Below are 17,435 nucleotides of genomic sequence, written 5' to 3'. Positions count from 1 at the left end.
ACCTGCAGACCGGAAGTGTCTTGTCATTCTGATGAGAGCGACCAGTCTGTGAACAATTGAAACGTCCTGTGTGCTTTTTCCTCCTGTATAACAGGTTAGTTTTGGTGAATCAACTCACTGAATAATATCCATGTGATCTTTATAAGTTTAAGTACACATTCTGATGGTGGAGCCTAACTCTAAAGTGTTTGTGAGTTGTAGTTTGTATTTGTGAATGAATCCAGTGCACAGCTGCAGTAATCAATACAAAAAGGCGACGTGAGTATGCAATGTTTATATAGGAACTTCTGATCCTAATTCAGACTCCCAAATTAGAGCTCCCGTTTTCTTATTGATTTTATAATGTATATTTGTATAATGTGTGTGTTCTGAAATAGTGACAGAGAATAGAACAAGGATGGACAATTCAACCCTTAACTCAACAATGAGTAGAGTGTTATATGTGTGTATATGTGTAAATAAATGAACACTGAAATTCAAGTATTTATTTTATTTATTTATTTATATATATATATATATATATATATATATAATAAAAAAAATATATATAGCTAGAATTCACTGAAAGTCAAGTATTTCTTATATATGTATATATATATATGTATATATGTTAACCACGCCCCCCACCCCCCACCTCCCGAAATGGGAGGTCTCAAGGTTGGCAAGTATGATATAAGTGGATGGAAAAAGTTATTGTCAGGAGACTGAATTTTTTACTTGAAAGTCGGGGACTACTGGCCACATAGTGTGCTTTTAGGAAAGGACAATCAACAAATAGAGAAGACTCAGAATGAAGGAAATAATGTTTGCTGTGTTTTTTGACATAGAAAAGGCTTATGACTTGATGTGGCGGGAACAAGATGGTAATTAGAGGTAAGTTCTATAATTGGGTTGTTGATTTTCTATCCAACAGGAAATTCAAAGTTCAGGTCGGATCAGAAGTGTCTGATGAATATGAGATTGTAAATGGTGGAAAAAAAGGAATTTTACAATGTAGTTTTGAGGCGACTCCACTAAGGGTCAGTGTGGCATCTGTGATGTGTTTGCAACTTTGCAAATGGGTAGGGGGCTGCAAAGAGGCCTGAGTTGGATGAGCGCCAAGAAAAATGAAGTTTTGTGTTTGAGAGAACTCGTAGCTTTGGGAGGTAAATATATTCCGAATAAATGAAAGTGTTATGCAGTTTACCTAATGTTCTGTAGGGAAATGGTGGCGGTATTAGTTTCATATGTGTGGCTTTCCCACAGCAATAAGTAAAGTAGAAGAGCGGTCATGTTGCTGGGGATTTAAGCTATCTCCCAGTAAATATTGCTATGATGCTTACCACACTGCAAAAAGTCAGTGTTCAAAAACAAGGGTAAAAAATACAAAAATTAGGGGTATTTTATTTGAACGAAGCAAAATTATCTGCCAATAGAACAAGAAAATTCGGCTTGTCAAGACTTTCCAAAACAAGTAAAATTAACGGACCAAAAAATACCTTAAAATAAGTATATTCTCACTAATAACAAGTGCACTTTTCTTGGTAGAAAAAAATGAGACTTCTTTGCTCAATATGTTAAAAAATGTTCTTAAATTAAATAAATGCTAGTGCCATTATCTTGACATAATGATATGCGCGCGGCATCATGATTTTTTTTTTCATGCTTCAAGTAAGAAATTATTACTTTAAAAAAGTAGTTTTATACTTGTGAGTGTTGATGACACAGCTTTGCAACACTTGATATTCTAGTTTCAAGCATGTTTTACTCAATATAGGTCATCAAATCTCAGCTGCAAGCTGTAATATCTTACTGAGATCATTTAGGACCAAAACCCTTAAAACAAGTAAAACACTCTAACATAAAATCTGCTTATTGAGAAGAATTATCTTATCAGACAGAAAATAAGCAAATATTACCCTTATTTGAAATATTGAATCTTACTTAGATTTCAGTTTTTGCAGTGCAGGAAGAAAGGTATATAATCACTACATTAAACTATATGGAAAAAGTTGACTATTTTAAATATCTTGGCATGTGGTTAGACCAAAAATGTATGAGAAAGATTCATATTGAAAAAAGTGGAAGCTAAGTGAAAAAGATAAACTTAATGAGAGCTATTGCTGTGAAAGATTGGGGAGCAGACCAACAATCATTAAAGAATAAACATAGAGCCGCTATTGATTATGGAGGTTTCATTCATGGGACGGCAGCTAAAACACATGAAATGAAAATAGAGAGGAACATAAACAAAGCATTTTGGATCTGTACAGGAGCAGTGAAAACAACAGCGTTTAAAGTGATACAGATTGAGGTTGGAGACGCACCGTCAGACCGCCGCAGAGATAAATTAATGCTTCATATTGGAGTCGACTCAAGGAATGTGGCCATGAAAACCTTGCTAAAAGTGTTATTCAGGAATGTTGGGAATATAAAACCTAAAAAGGAAATAGTTTAGGACAGTGTTTTTCAACCTTTTTTGAGCCTAGGCACACTTTTTGCGTTGAAAAAATGCGGAGGCACACCGCCAGCAGAAATCATTAAAAAACAAAACTCAGTTGACAGTAAAAAGTTGTTGTCGTAATTGTTGGATATGACTTTAAAGCATAACCAAGCATGCATCACTATAGGTCTTGTCTCAAAGTAGGTGTACTGTCACCACCTGTCACATCACACCCTGACTTATTTGGACGTTTTTGCTGTTTTCCTGTGTGTAGTGTTTTAGTTCTTGTCTTGCGCTCCTATTTTAGTGGCTTTTTCTCTTTTTTTGGTATTTTCCTGTAGCAGTTTCATGTCTTCCTTTGTGCGATATTTCCCGCATCGACTTTGTTTTAGCAATCAAGAATATTTCAGTTGTTTTTATCCTTCTTTGTGGGGACATTGTTGATTGTCATGTTCGGATGTACATTGTGGACGCCGTCTTTGCGCCACAGCAAGTCTTTGCTGTCGTCCAGCATTCTGTTTTTGTTTACTTTGTAGCCAGTTCAGTTTTAGTTTCGTTCTGCACAGCCTTCCCTAAGCTTCAATGCCTTTTCTTAGGGACACTCACCTTTTATTTATTTTTAGTTTAAGCATTAGACACCCTTTTACCTCCACGCTGCCTCCCGCTGTTTCCAAAATCTACAAAGCAATTAGCTACCTGCTACCACCTACTGATATGGAAGAGTATTACACGGTCACTCTGCCGAGCTCTCGACAGCACCAACACTAAACAACAACACATCATTTACAGACTATAATTACTGGTTTGCAAAAAATATTTTTTACCCCAAATCGGTGAAATTAGATAATCTCCCACGGCACACTAGACTGTATCTCACGGCCACACTAGTGTGCCGCGGCACAGTGGTTGGAAAAACACTGGTGTAGACTACTGAATGATCTACACCAGTGGTTCTTAAACTGGGTTCGATCGAACCCTAGGGGTTCAGAGAGTCGGGCTCAGGGGTTCGGCGGAGGTCAAAACACACTCGACTCATCGTGAAGTGAAGTGAATTATATTTATATAGCGCTTTTCTCTAGTGACTCAAAGCGCTTTTACATAGTGAAACCCCCAATATCTAAGTTACATTTAAAGCAGTGTGGGTGGCACTGGGAGCAGGTGGGTAAAGTGTCTTGCCCAAGGACACAACGACAGTGACTAGGGGATCAAACCTGGAACCCTCAAGTTGCCGGCACTGCCACTCTACCAACCGAGCTATACCGCCCCAGTCGTGTAAATAAAAACTTCTCCCTATCGGCGTATTACGGATACGGCAACAGCAGAAGTCACACTGATTTGCAATTGTGTAATTTGTTGTGAGTTTATGCACTGTGTTGGTTTTGTTGTTTGAACAATGTGATGTTCATGCACGGTTCATTTTGTGCACCAGTAAAAAAAAAAACATGGTAACACTTTAGTATGGGGAACATATTCACCATTTATTAGTTGCTTATTAACATGCAAATTAGTAACATATTGGCTCTTAACTAGTCATTATTAAGTACTTATTAATGCCTTATTCTGCATGGCCTTATTATAACCCTAACCCTCTAACCCTGGCCCTAACACTAACCCTAACCAAATAACTCTAAATTAAGTCTTTGTTACGTAGAATATGTTCCCCTAGTGTCCAAAAAACTCTAAATTAAGTCTTTGTTACTTAGAATATGTTCCCCATACTAAAGTGTTACCAAAAACAAAAAACTTATTGTAACCCTAACCCTCTAATCCTGGCCCTAACACTAACCCTAACCAAATAACTCTAAATTAAGTCTTTGTTACTTAGAATATGTTCCCCATACTAAAGTGTTACCAAAAACATATAACTTATTATAACCCTAACCCTCTAATCCTGGCCCTAACACTAACCCTAACCAAATAACTCTTAAATTAAGTCTTTGTTACTTAGAATATGTTCCCCATACTAAAGTGCTACCAAAAACATAACTTTGTCTTGAAATTGAAAAAAAAAAAACATTTTATTTTTCACTAAAGAAGGGTTCGGTGAATGCGCATATGAAACTGGTGGGATTCGGTACCTCCAACAAGGTTAAGAACCACTGATCTACACACTATTGCCATCTAAAGTCTTGAAATTGCACTGTATGCAGAGTCTGCTATTTAACACAGTACAGTACAATACAGAGGTGTGGACTCGAGTCACATGACTTGGACTCGAGTCAGACTCGAGTCATGAATTTGATGACTTTAGACTCGACTTGACAAAATGTAAAAAGACTTGCAACTCGACTTAGACTTTAACATCAATGACTTGTGACTTCACTTGGACTTGAGCCTTTTGAATTGACATGACTTGCTACTTTCCCCAAAACCCAAAGATGAAAAAGTTATTTGGGAGCGCTCCGTATTTTTCATTGTGTACTTGTCTATCAGCGTTGCGTGTGTCAGCTGGTGTGCTGTCAGTACAACAGCCAATCAAATTAGATCTACTTTGTTTTCATCACACAGCATTCATCCAATCAAATTGCAGGACAACCAACGAAGAAGACATGTCCAAACCACACGCCAGTGAACAAAAAAATGATACCTAAAATAATTTCGTTTGGGTATAAAAATTACGAGGTGGTCAACACAAAACGGTTTGCAGTATGCAACACATGCGGTTCGAAAATTACTGATGGAGAGGCAACAACTTCCAACTTCGTCCGGCATTTGAAGTTGCACAAAGAACGGTAAGTTTTGAATGAAAGATAACGTTTATTGGCTAAGTAACGTGACTTTTATTTGCTGTGTAGTTAAATCAGAGAGGCTGTAAACTCACTGCTAACGTTATAACGTTATTGCAAACACGGGAATCTGTTGCAGTTCACTACCTTATTCATACTTTTTGTTCAGTGATTTTTTTTAAGCAGGGTTACGTTAGTCAATATATCACACGTAACGTTAGACGGCGGTCAGCAGCACCGCGTATTTTAGCCACCTAAAAAAAGACAAAAATAGTAAAATAAAGGTCAGTTAAAATGTATACTATATTATGAATAAGTGTACCGTTTTAGCTAGCTTTCTGACATACTGTTGGTTGTTTACCTCAGTGGTCCCCAACCACCGGGCCGCGGCCCGCTACTGGTCCGTGGATCACAAGAAATATATATATATTTTTTTTCTTTTTTTAATTAAATCAACATAAAAAACACAAGATACACTTACAACTAGTGCACCAACCCAAAAAAACTCTCCCCCCCCTTTTGTTCTGGGCATTTAACATGAAGACTCTTCCTTCACTGTTCCGAGTGGCCATGAGAGTCTTGGCAGTGCCTGCCTCCAGTGCTCCAGTGGAGCGAGTTTTCAGCCATGGTGGCATCATACTACGCCCCCATCGTGCACAAATGACTGACAGACTCTTGGCTAATTTGGTCTTTTGCAAATGCAATGCAGCATAGGGCCCTGACATATAAAAAGTACAACTTTTTTGTTATGTTCACGTATATGTCATGTTTTTTCAATGTTAACACTTTTGTACAAATAAGTACATTTGCACTTTATTTTTCAATGTGTTTGTTCTGTAAAGGAATGAGTTAATGTTTAAAATGACTGGTTAATATAGTGCTTATTATAAAGTGCAATGTCAGCACAATTTTCTTTCCTGCAATTTAAAATGCACTTGTTTTAATAAATAAATACAGCGTTTGAAAAGCATACACAATCTGTGTTAATATATTAGTCTGTGGTTAAAAGGACTTGAAAGGACTCGAAACTCAAAATGCAGGACTTAGGACTTGACTTGAGACTTTCCAGTCTTGACTTTGGACTTGACTCGGGGCTTGCCTGTCTTGACTCGGGACTTGACTCGGACTTGAGGGCAAAGACTTGAGACTTACTTGTGACTTGCAAAACAATGACTTGGTCCCACCTCTGGTACAATACTTGCAAATGAGACACGGAAGTTTAAGAAAACAAGATAAGAATTGGACAGCACAGCTCAGTGTTAAATGTTAAATTAAAAAGGTGAGATATTTTTAAACAATTAACATTTATTAACACATTGAACACACACAACAGTACCAAAATTTGGTACCTTTGTGTACAAGTATCGATTCCCAAGTACCGAGAATTGGTACCATATCAATTTAAATGTGAAAGTCACCCATCCCTCGAATGGACGCAAGCTACGTGATGCGAGAGCATATTTCGGATGTAAGTGTTGACCTGTTTATTAACACATGCTGTAAATGAATTATCAGTAACAGGCATGGAGAAGGGGTAGGATTAAATACAATCTTCTTCCTACTTTTTGGACATGTTGAATTGTGTGAGTATAAACGTGATGCTCTCAGTGTAACTTATTAACATGTCCGAAACAAACATACCGTATTTTTCGGACTATAAGTCGCAGTTTTTTTTCATAGTTTGGCCGGGCTCCAGTACGACTTATATATGTTTTTTTCCTTCTTTATTATACATTTTCGACAGGTGCGACTTATACTCCGAAAAATTCGGTACCCTTCTGTACCATACAAAAGTACTTGGCTCAGGAATGTCTGAATACTTTTCCACAAATAAACGATGCCTAGAAAATGTCCTAATCTTTAATCTTCCTCTTTTTATGAGATTAAAAATAACTGTCCATACTGACATATTTTAGTTGTACAACCAAAGAAAATCTTCGTTTCCAAAATAAGTTCATTGGACTTCTGCCCAATCTCGCTGCCTTTCCCTCTCGCACTCTTTCTCCTTTCCCCGCCTCATGGTAGCTATGGCAACGGCCTCGTCAAAACACATGCTGAGTGGGCTGTCTCGGAGCGAGACACCATCGTCGCTGTCCTTCCTGTGCACACTCTCTTTCTTCACCCTCGCTTCTTCGTCCGGCACGTCAGCGTCTCTCCTCTCTCGCTGCTGCTGCTGCTGTCGGAGGTTCAGGGCCGCGAGCTTGCAGTGTTGGGGTTTTGGGGGGACCACCGGCACAGCTTTGACTTGATAAACTCTTGGTGATTTGGAGATGACCAGCTTCCTTGCGGCCGCCCCTTGGCTGGCGCCTCGCATCTCGTAGGTCATAGGGTCTTTGGACTGCGGAACGTCACAACTGACCTCTTGGAGTTGTGTCTCTTTAAGACTTGGCATCACTTCCTCAAGGCTGCGTTTCTCCTCTTTTGCCGTCTTTTGATCGCCCTTCTCTGCTAAGTTGGTCTTATCCTGAAGGTCTTTCCCTACATTTGTCTCCATCTCGTCTTCCATAGCTTCCATGTCACACTTACTCTTGTTTGTCACTTCTTCCTCAAAGTGCACAAGATTCTCAAATGAGACCTGAGTATCCTCACAATCGCCAACCTGTCTTGCACGCAGCTTTTTTTCTTCATCTTCGATCAGTTCACAGATGACCTCCTCGAGTTCATCCCAGATTTTCTTGATTGTGTCGTCAAGCCCTGAGTGGCACTCCTCCATCTTTTCATTGTACAATCCTTGAGGCAGTTCTTCGCTATTTTCATTTGCGAGAGCTTCTGAGATGCTTCTTTTGGTTTCTAGCTTATTTTGCTCAAGTGAGTATCCCGTTCCTTCTCTGTCTTGTCCAGTGTTTTCTGTCCATTCACTCTCTTGTCCCCCATCTTGGTCTGCCTTAAACTCCCCTCCTGCTCCTCGAGAAACATCTTTGGTCTCCTCCGTTTCTTTCTGGGCGCCTTGAAGTTGACAGACTTCTTCTTCTTCTTCGTCCTCCTGTTGTCCCGTGTCCACCAGTACATCAGAGGCCACAACGTCGGACTCATCTGTGTCCTCCTTCTTTGAGAGGTCCACACTTCGGTATGACGGTGCTTCTAAAGGGAGAGGTTTTAAATCATAATACAGACCAGTTTCCATGACATTGTGATCTTTGTTTGTTGTTCTGTAAAGAGAAGAATGCAGAAGGTTATAGCTTGTAAGTAAAAGTCAAATGAGACCTGAGCATACGGGTCATATCAGGCCTACCAAATCTGGCTTGCCAAACATTACCCGGATATCTAAACCCTACAGTTTTCGGTAAACTGCTCATTTAAGAGGGGATAAACTATACTACAGTCTGGAGAGCTCAGTAGGTAATTACGCTTTCTCTCTGAACAAGGGCACCATGGTTAATGGTGTATCATGACCATTACCATTTGTATTAGCGTAGGTATATTTATATTGTGTTTGTAGTATCATTATTATTTTTTTTAGATGTCCATAATTCTCAGCAGACACGTCATATAGACATTAGGGATGTCCCGATCCAGGTTTTTGCAGTTCCGATCCGATACCGATATTGTTTTTGCACTTCCGATCCGATACCGATACTGACCGATACCGATACTGACCGATACTGGCCTATCCGAGCATGTATTAAAGTTTAAAGTTATTTAGCCTACTTAGTTGTCAGAATCATGTTGAAAAGGGTTTTAGTACTCTTGATAACAACTAGCCAGCTGAATTAGGGGAGTTTGAATAATACACAATGGTTGGTAACAAGAAACTGACCTGTTTATTCAAGGATAAACACAAAATAGACAAAATTATACATGACAAACAGAAATGGCATCATTGAACTAGGGCTGGGCGATATGGCCTTTTTTTAATATTGCGATATTTTAAGGCCATATTGCGATACACGATATATATCTCGATATTTTGCCTTAGCCTTGAATGAACACTTGATGCATATAATCACAGCAGTATGATGATTCTATGTGTCTACATTAAAACATTCTTCTTCATACTGCATTAATATATGCTACTTTTAAACTTTCATGCAGAGAGGGAAATTACAACTAAAAAAAAATCACTATTTATTTCATACGATGTTGATGTGGAAATGTTTGCCTCGGCATTTTGATGGTGTGGGCGTGTGGCACCGAATAGAGATAAGTGTCTCAACAGACGTTACAATATTTGAACAATGATGACGAAAACTGTTTTCTCTGTCGTAAATTGTTATGCGCTTATTTTTTTTTATTTGATTTTGTGCGTGGCATAGATTTGCCGTGCGCAGAGGACGCTTGAGCAGGCGCGCACCTTAGCGGCTGCGCTAGCATCACAGCTAACGTTAGCCATGCTGCTACCTCGCTCTCTGCTGGGAGAGGGCGTATACGTATGTGACGTATGACGTGACAGTATGTGACGTGTGTAAGAAGGTGCGCTCGCTGTCTGTAAGAGGGAGACACAGGAAAGAGTGAGAAGAGCCTGTCGTGTAATGCCAGCAGCTAAAAGCAACTGCGTGAGAATCCACAGACCTGTGGATGTGTTGAAGGTGTGCTGGAAAATACGGAACGGAAATTAGGGAGCAGCAGAAAAGTGGAATGTATTATTTAAATCGGTGCGTTGGAAAACACGGTCCAGAGTTTTTTTTAAACTGGATCTGGATCGGCATTTTCCCATGCCTTGCCGATACGCATTTTTTTGCAAATATCGGCGGCCGATCCGATCCAAATATCGGATCGGGACATCCCTAATGAGACATGTCATAAAAGCAACGTGGAGAAGCAAATCCTTTTCACCTTAGGCTGTTCTCATCGTAGTCAACGTTGTCATTGTTTTGTGGTATCTCTCCTCGCTCCTGTCCATCTTCCATGTCCCCTCGGATCTCTTCTCCATCATTTTGTTCCTTACTAGTAGAACAATCAAGATGACGTTCACTCACTTCACATCTCTGTGACTGATCTGGCTGAGCGCTAACATCATCACTGGTAGTGCAGCTGGCTTGTGCGTCATTGAATTGAAGATCACACAAATTGTTTAAAAAGAAATCCGAAGGGAGGCTTTTAACAAACAAGCTGTCCTCTTCCTCACTGCTGTAATTTTCGTTGACTTCGTCATCTGTGATGTCTTCGTCAGAGCAGCTATCTGGTTCGCACACTGGTGAGGTCATGTGAGGCAAGCTGAGGGATTTTGCCTGTCGCTCGTTTGCCTTGACGCTGAGCTGTCGGTGGAGCTTTGGTTGGCTTTGACTGCTGGTTTCAGGACTTGTATTTGGGCTTATGTCGGCCCCAGTGGAATGATGTGACGCTTGCTCCATGAGTTCATACTCGTCATCTGAATGTCCAGGAGGTTCAACTGAGAATTCATTTAAGTGGAGAGGAACCTGAAAAGAAAGGATGATGTTGCTTATGTAAAACAAAGCAGTTTTACTAATCGGAAACAAGAAACAAATGGGTGGAAAGAAAAAAATCAAGAAAAATACGGGAACTTAACAAGAAACATTGAGACTTAAGTACGGCTTAACTCGTCTAATTCCCAAGCATGGCCTATCTTTTGGTTTAGTTTTTTGGGCCAAAGTTGTAAGATATACCTTTTGTCATACTTGCCAACCCTCCCGGATTTTCCGGGAGACTCCCGAAATTCAGCGCCTCTCCCAAAAACCTCCCGGGACAAATTATCTCCCGGAATTCAGGCGGTCTCAGGTCCGCAATATAAACGCTGTGCCTGCCCAATGACGTTATAACTGTAGAATGATGGAGGGCGAGTTCTTGGTTTCTTATGTGGGTTTATTGTTAGGCAGTTTCATTAACGTCCTCCCAGCGCCGTAACAACACACAACAACAGCAGTCACGTTTTGGTCTACTGTAAAGCAGTTTGTCTGCCGTAAACAGCAATGTTGTGACACTCTTAAACAGGACAATACTGCCATCTAGTGCATTTGATGAAAGCACTTTTGTGCGTGCCACACAGCAATGCATCATCAGAGAGGGTGTTCAGCATGGTTAGAAAAATAGTGACAGAGAATAGAACAAGGATGGACAATTCAACCCTTAACTCAACAAGTATATGTGTAAATAAATGAACACTGAAATTCAAGTATTTCTTATATATATATATATATATATATATATATATATATATATATATATATATATATATATATATATATATATATATACATACAATAAAAGAAATATATATTTATAGCTAGAATTCACTGAAAGTCAAGTATTTCTTATATATATATATATATATATATATATATATATATGAAATACTTGACTTGGTGAATTCTAGCTGTAAATATACTCCTCCCCTCTTAGCCACGCGCCCCCCCCCCCCCCCCCCCCCCCCCCCCCCCGAAATCAGAGGTCTCAAGGTTGGCAAGTATGACCTTTGTGTTTCTGGAGCAGGTCGGAAGCAAGGTTTGTGTAATGTTACTTAAGTCTTAAACAAGATGTCCGAGTTCAATGGATAGGCCACCGCCTGGTTTTTTGGACACACTCTGAGGTCCTCAGAATGTCTAAGTCTCCAACAAGGCCTGTCTTTTGGTCTTAGTCTTTTGACCAAGGTCTCCGGCTAGAAGAAGGTGTTTTCGTAGCAAATCTTGAGCCAGACTACAATCATTTGATCTTAGTCTCAAAAAATGTATCCAGGTTTATTGCCCAATTCACCATCTGGTTTTCTAAAATCTTCTGACATGATTCTGATGATCGAGTTACTCTAAGATGTGTTACTTCTTTCTGATCTGATATGAACAAGAGTTATGAACATACAAAACCAAATACCTGACAGGAAACACTGCCATCCATGTGATCCAGGACGCTACAGTCCATTTGGTCCAGAAATTCAAAGTTGTCTTGGACGTAGCCCGACAGCTCCTGGTCGTCAGGCTCCACCTCAGTGGAGTTGAGTACGTCGGAAGAATCAAAAACATTGTTGTCCTCATGTTCAGTTGCTTCCTGCTGAATTTCATCTGATGCCTCTCCTTGCATTTCTAAGTGAGAAATGTTTTGATTATCCATGAACAAGCATGATGATATCTTCTGACCTTACCCTTGAGATCATGCTTGTCCTCGACATCTTCATCTGCATTGGAGTTCAGGCTTTTGGCGTGTGTCTCTTTAGGCACACATTGATCTTCTGTCACTATTTCCCATCTACAAACCGTTCTCTCCTTTTTGTCCTCCTCTTTTTTGTCAACTAAAGTAGGTACGTCCTCATCCAAGACTTCTTTCCTGTTAGTCACTGCTTCCGTTTCTATCTTCCCTTCCACTTGTCCACTGTCCTTCCTCTCCACTTTGTCTACTCCATCCTTAACCTCCACCTTTTCACCTTCCTTATCCCTGCCACGGTGGACGACCCTATCACAGCCGCCTCCTTGAAGCACACCTAACGCCAAGTTTGAGGTGATATGAAGCGGCACTGTTACTATGGTAGGCCCCGTGATGTGCATCGCTGCTCTTCGACCCACTTTTGTGGTGAGTCCCGGTGACCTGGACAGTACGGTGTCAGTTTCTGTGCTTCCTAAACCTTCAGGGTCAAGGGCTGTGTAAATTCCTTGTGTGCCCCCGCTTACAAGTCCTGTCCCCCTGCGATAGGTCACAGCATATTCGCTTCCGCCAATTTGACCAGGAGATGCTGCAGCCTCCAAGCCCGACATTTTGGTGGAATTAGACGCTTGGAGAAGTTGTTTAGAACCTGGAGTTAAAGTAACAATGAAACTGAATGCAATGAATCAACCACATGTGGTCAATGACGTTGAAGAAGAACCGCACCTTCTTTTGAATATAACGGGATGCTGAGGGAGTCCATGCTTCTCGCCGGCCTCAATGGTCTGTCTTTTTCTGAATTGGAAATAAACAAATTTAATTCAGCCATTGACTGCGTCCCAATAACCAACTAAAATGGTGGTTCTGCTTGGTTATCCCAAAACGCGTACCTTTGCCTGAGTGTTTATGGCGTCGTCTTGGGTCATGGAACCGACCGCCAATATTGAAGATGGACATCCACTTCCTTTGTTTAAACGAGCCTTTCCTCCTGGGATAAACAACCATGACATGGAAACCTATTTGCGTAATTGCCACAGTGTAATTACTGTATTTTGGAAATTCTACAGGTGTAAACATGCCTGTGAATATTGTCATATATCCAGGTCATTGTATTCTCAGAACACTGAATCAAGTGGAACTGGACTGTTCATATTGTCTTAGAAGAGGTTTCACCTCTCATCCGAGGAGCCTTCATTGGTTTATGCTCATAGACTTAGAGGGGGCCGCTCTGAGGACCTGGTGCAGGATCTTAAGTATTTATCCTCCACGAAGCATATTCTAAGACATTCCGAACAGTTGGGATTGATTCAATACCCTGAGTCTACCAATGAACTTCACAAGGTTCCTGAAAGGACGCTTTTTCCTGAACATCCATGGAAATACCGTATCCATATGTGGGTCTACTCACTTATCAGTGCCTTCTATGATAGCGTGGTAAGGTCTTATTGGAAGAGGACCATCCCCTGGACTGATGTTTCCAAAGTTGGCAGGAGGGTGAGCTTTTAACAAAGGTTCTTCCTGACTTAAAATGGCTGTTGGGGAGGGAAGAGACTTCCTCCTGTTGCACGATACACCTAAATGAAGTGTATGTGTTATATTCCATGTGGAAGACACATGATCTGGCTTAGGGGGTGAGTGATTACTTGGTTCAGGAAAGAGCTGAGCGGCGTGAGTGAGGATGAACTCCACCACGATGGACTGAATCCTGACCTCCATGAAGGCGGCGGTGCCATTGAACCCAGACACCTCGATGTCCTTTGACCTAAAGAAAGATTTGAGTATTTGAACACTACATAAGGATGAGAACGTGTGATCTAGATAGGAAGAGTCATGTCACCTGAGAAGATTTGGTGCCCAGACGATGGCCAGGTTTCTGGCATGCATGTTAGTCTCAGGTGAGTATGATGCCATCTTGGCGAGGTGGGACATCAGAAACTCAAGAGTCCTGAAGGGAGTCAGGCAAAGACACTAGTAGTACAAGAAAATCTGTGATTCTGTGCGCACCAATAGGTTTTCAAGGAATTAACCTGTAATGTGGCGCTGAAAGTTCTTTCAGGACATCTCTGATTTTTACCAGACGCTCGTCTTCCAGCTGGACAGCTACCGCCTCCTGTAGCGTATGAAAGGAATTTCAGTGTTCGTCGTTCAGTAGAGACTAGGAAATGTTTGCTGTGGTTGGCACAGGCAGATGATAGTCAAGTCACTCAACAGCAAACTTGTCGTAAAGCTGGTAGGTTAGCAGCGGGTTGGGCAGCTCTCGGAAATAGGCTTTGCAGAGCGAGCTGACGCAGTGGATGTCCTGCAGGTACACTTCCTTGTTGAGTTCGGGGGTCCCGTCACTCTCAAACTCGCCCCTGGAGGCAACAGAGGTAAAAAGTTGCCTCTGGAAAAAAAATGTGTTCAAGATGGTGAGAAAAACTCACCTGAGTTTCTGGATGTTGGACGAAACCCCGGACAACCTGTAAATTCCGTCCACGATGCCGTGTTGCTCAACAAACTCAGTGCAACAGCGCAACACCTGTGGAACTACACGCGAAAAAGTGACATTTGCATATTTACGCTTACTTTTACCTAAGTAAGCATAATCTACTTGAATGTCACATACCATCCTGACTGGAGGCGTTCAGGTGCTCCTGAAGATCACAACCAAACACCTTCTCCTTGTTGGCCACTTTCCTGCGGACTCTCCTCATGGTTCCCTCAGGCTTTCACACCAGGGCTGTCCTCCTGGTACCTGCTAAGTCCAGACTCGTGTGGAGCAGATGAGACTCGACTATGAGGGTGTGGATGCCTTGCTGCCTCTGCCTTCTTCAATGCAAGTTGCTGGTTGTTGCAAGTTGCTGAAACATTTTTAGTTCCAATGGACTTAGGTCTGCAAAAGCCAACACAAGGACTGTAAATGATCACACAGTCAATATCCTTTTTTTGCGTAAGCACTTTGCCACTTCCTCTCTGATGCATTTTGATTTATTTTCAAATGGAAGGCCACACCCATGCCTTACTTACTCTACCTAGGTAAGCAAGCATCTAAATGTCCATACCCGTCGATACCAAGTCTCCCCAAGCTCAACCCACCCAAACCATGGACCAAATACTTGCAGGCCCAGCGTGACCCCCTGCGCTGCATTAGCATATTACGGATGATCGCAGGCCTCTCAGTGTAGCGGAAGTCTTAACAACCTGAACAGTTAAGTCACTTAGAACGTCACCCGTCTTAAATTCGCCGTCCTCCTGGCCCCTACTCACTTAACTCCATTATTACGTCCCAAATAAGAGAATTAAAGTTCAAATATTATTAATAATGTTCTGTTCCTACCTTTACTGTGCATCGGCACAGGCGTTGAGAAGCACAAACAAAAAAAAGTGACGCAAGAAACCACCAAACTTCCTCTGTCGACTTCCTGAATGTCACTGCCTTTGGTGTGCACTTGCTGCGATTGGCGGAGAGATGTTTCTCTACTCGGCGTCCATTTCTCTTCTGTCAAGCCGCTGAGGTTTCAAAAACTTTCACAACTTCAAAGTCAGTCCAAAAAGTTTTATTGAGCGAAACTTCAAAGAAACTCTTGAGAAAAGTTTTATTACAATGAGCAGACAAAAAACTTATCAGTCTGTAGTCAACAACCTTTTTACACAAATATACAAAGAAGGTAAGACTTTTTTGATTCTGCTCAACAGTGAAAATGGTTTTGCATAGAAATGGTCACAAAGATCAAAAAAATAGTGCATTTTAGTTCCTATTGCGGCAAACTCCTTAATCTCTTAATTGCATTTTTACAAACACTGACAGCTGTTTAGATGTAAAAAAAAAAAAATCAACAAAAAACAGTTTTGTGAGATTGAATATTGTCTCTGAAAGAAGACACGGCGTGACTGCTGGTAAAAGTGTGGATAGGCATCAAGCTGCGCACGCCAAACACAATCAATGCTGGCTTTGGGGATGTTAATGTACATGAAAAAAGGATGAAGGTCCGATCAAAGATTAGCTAAACATGACGCTTTTGGGGGGGTTCATGTCAGGAAAACAAAAATCAGTCAAATGTGGACTTGAAAGGATTTCTACAACAAAACAACTGCTGACAAAGCAAAATTATCTTTTAACAATGGAAATCCTTTTTAAAAGCAAAACAATCAGTCATCCCAAAATATCAATAAATATCAACAATATTAGCATGTGGGTTTATTGTGACCTTTTGTGTCACAGCTGCGTCATAAAAGCTTAAACGTCTTTAACTGCTTTCTTTGAAATATTCAACTTAATTTCACTTTCTTTCTGTACAGAGTCCAGAGGACCCACACCGCCCCCTTCAGTCCCTAGGTGGCATTACATGGGTCAATGCGTGTTGATCCTCCAGGGTGCTCGAGCACTCCATGGCCTCCACGGCAGGGACAGTCGGAGACCAGTTCTCCCCAAACACATCGTCCTCGCCTTCCCCCGTCCTACAATCGTCCTCCTCTGGCCCGCAGTAAGGTGGGATCTCTACCACTACATACTTTTTGGCCCAGCCGCTCAGCACCGCCTTCTGCCGAACTTCGTGTCCCGGCGGGTCGGCCTCGGACCAAAAGGGGGCTGCTGCGAAGAATGTAGGACTTTGGTTATTGTCTTTAAACACATTATATGGAGACATTTGATGTGTAGCTCAAGTCAGTTTACTGCACATGTTGACTAAAATACACAAAATGAGTATCGTATTTTTCAGGGTATAAGTCGCACCGGCCGAAAATGCATAATAAAGAAGGGAAAAAACATATATAAGTCGCACTGGAGTATAAGTCGCATTTTTGGGGGAAATTTATTTGATAAAACCCAACACCAAGAATAGACATTTGAAAGGCAATTTAAAATAAATAAATAGTGAACAACAGGCTGAATAAGTGTACGTTATACGAGGCATAAATAACCAACTGAGAACGTGCCTGGTATGTTAACGTAACATATTATGGTAAGAGTCATTCAAATAACTATAACATATAGAACATGCTATACGTTTACCAAACAATCTGTCACTCCTAATCGCTAAATCCTATGAAATCTTATACGTCTAGTCTCTTACGTGAATGAGATAAATAATATTTGATATTTTATAGAGATGTCCGATAATGGCTTTTTGCCGATATCCGATATTGTCCAACTCTTTAATTACCGATACCGATATCAACCGATATATACAGTCGTGGAATAAACACATTATCATGCCTATTTGGACAACCAGGTATGGTGAAGATAAGGTACTTTTAAAATTTTTTTATAAAATAAGATAAAT

The 17,435-nt window shown here is 40.9% G+C and overlaps 2 protein-coding genes across 4 annotated transcripts in view; both read right to left on the bottom strand.

Annotated features, from left to right (window-relative positions):
- Positions 1-6,510: 6,510 nt before the first annotated feature.
- arhgap30 (Rho GTPase activating protein 30) lies at positions 6,511-15,521 on the bottom strand. The gene is made up of 14 exons (XM_061978970.1): positions 15,491-15,521; positions 14,780-15,046; positions 14,598-14,700; positions 14,384-14,528; positions 14,202-14,284; positions 14,012-14,119; positions 13,818-13,936; positions 13,583-13,748; positions 13,065-13,162; positions 12,901-12,969; positions 12,179-12,823; positions 11,911-12,119; positions 9,922-10,505; positions 6,511-8,297 (listed from the first exon to the last, which is right to left on the bottom strand). Exons 2-14 carry the CDS (start codon positions 14,865-14,867, stop codon positions 7,103-7,105), a joined length of 3,612 nt encoding a protein of 1,203 aa, XP_061834954.1. The 5' UTR covers positions 14,868-15,046; positions 15,491-15,521; the 3' UTR covers positions 6,511-7,102.
- Positions 15,522-15,694: 173 nt separating this feature from the next.
- The window catches only part of tesk2 (testis associated actin remodelling kinase 2), a 36,706-nt gene continuing 34,965 nt past the window's right edge, over positions 15,695-17,435 (bottom strand). For 2 of the 3 annotated variants that reach the window (XM_072915223.1, XM_061978971.1), the window contains exon 14: positions 15,695-16,744. In XM_072915223.1, the coding sequence (XP_072771324.1) occupies positions 16,479-16,744 (266 nt within the window). In that variant the 3' untranslated portion in view covers positions 15,695-16,478. The remainder of the gene's footprint in view (positions 16,745-17,435) is intronic. The other variant, XM_061978972.1, reaches the window with a different exon arrangement.

Source organism: Nerophis lumbriciformis, linkage group LG19, assembly GCF_033978685.3.
Source record: "Nerophis lumbriciformis linkage group LG19, RoL_Nlum_v2.1, whole genome shotgun sequence".
Lineage (NCBI taxonomy): Eukaryota > Metazoa > Chordata > Actinopteri > Syngnathiformes > Syngnathidae > Nerophis > Nerophis lumbriciformis.
This window is presented reverse-complemented; position numbering and strand designations above follow the sequence as displayed.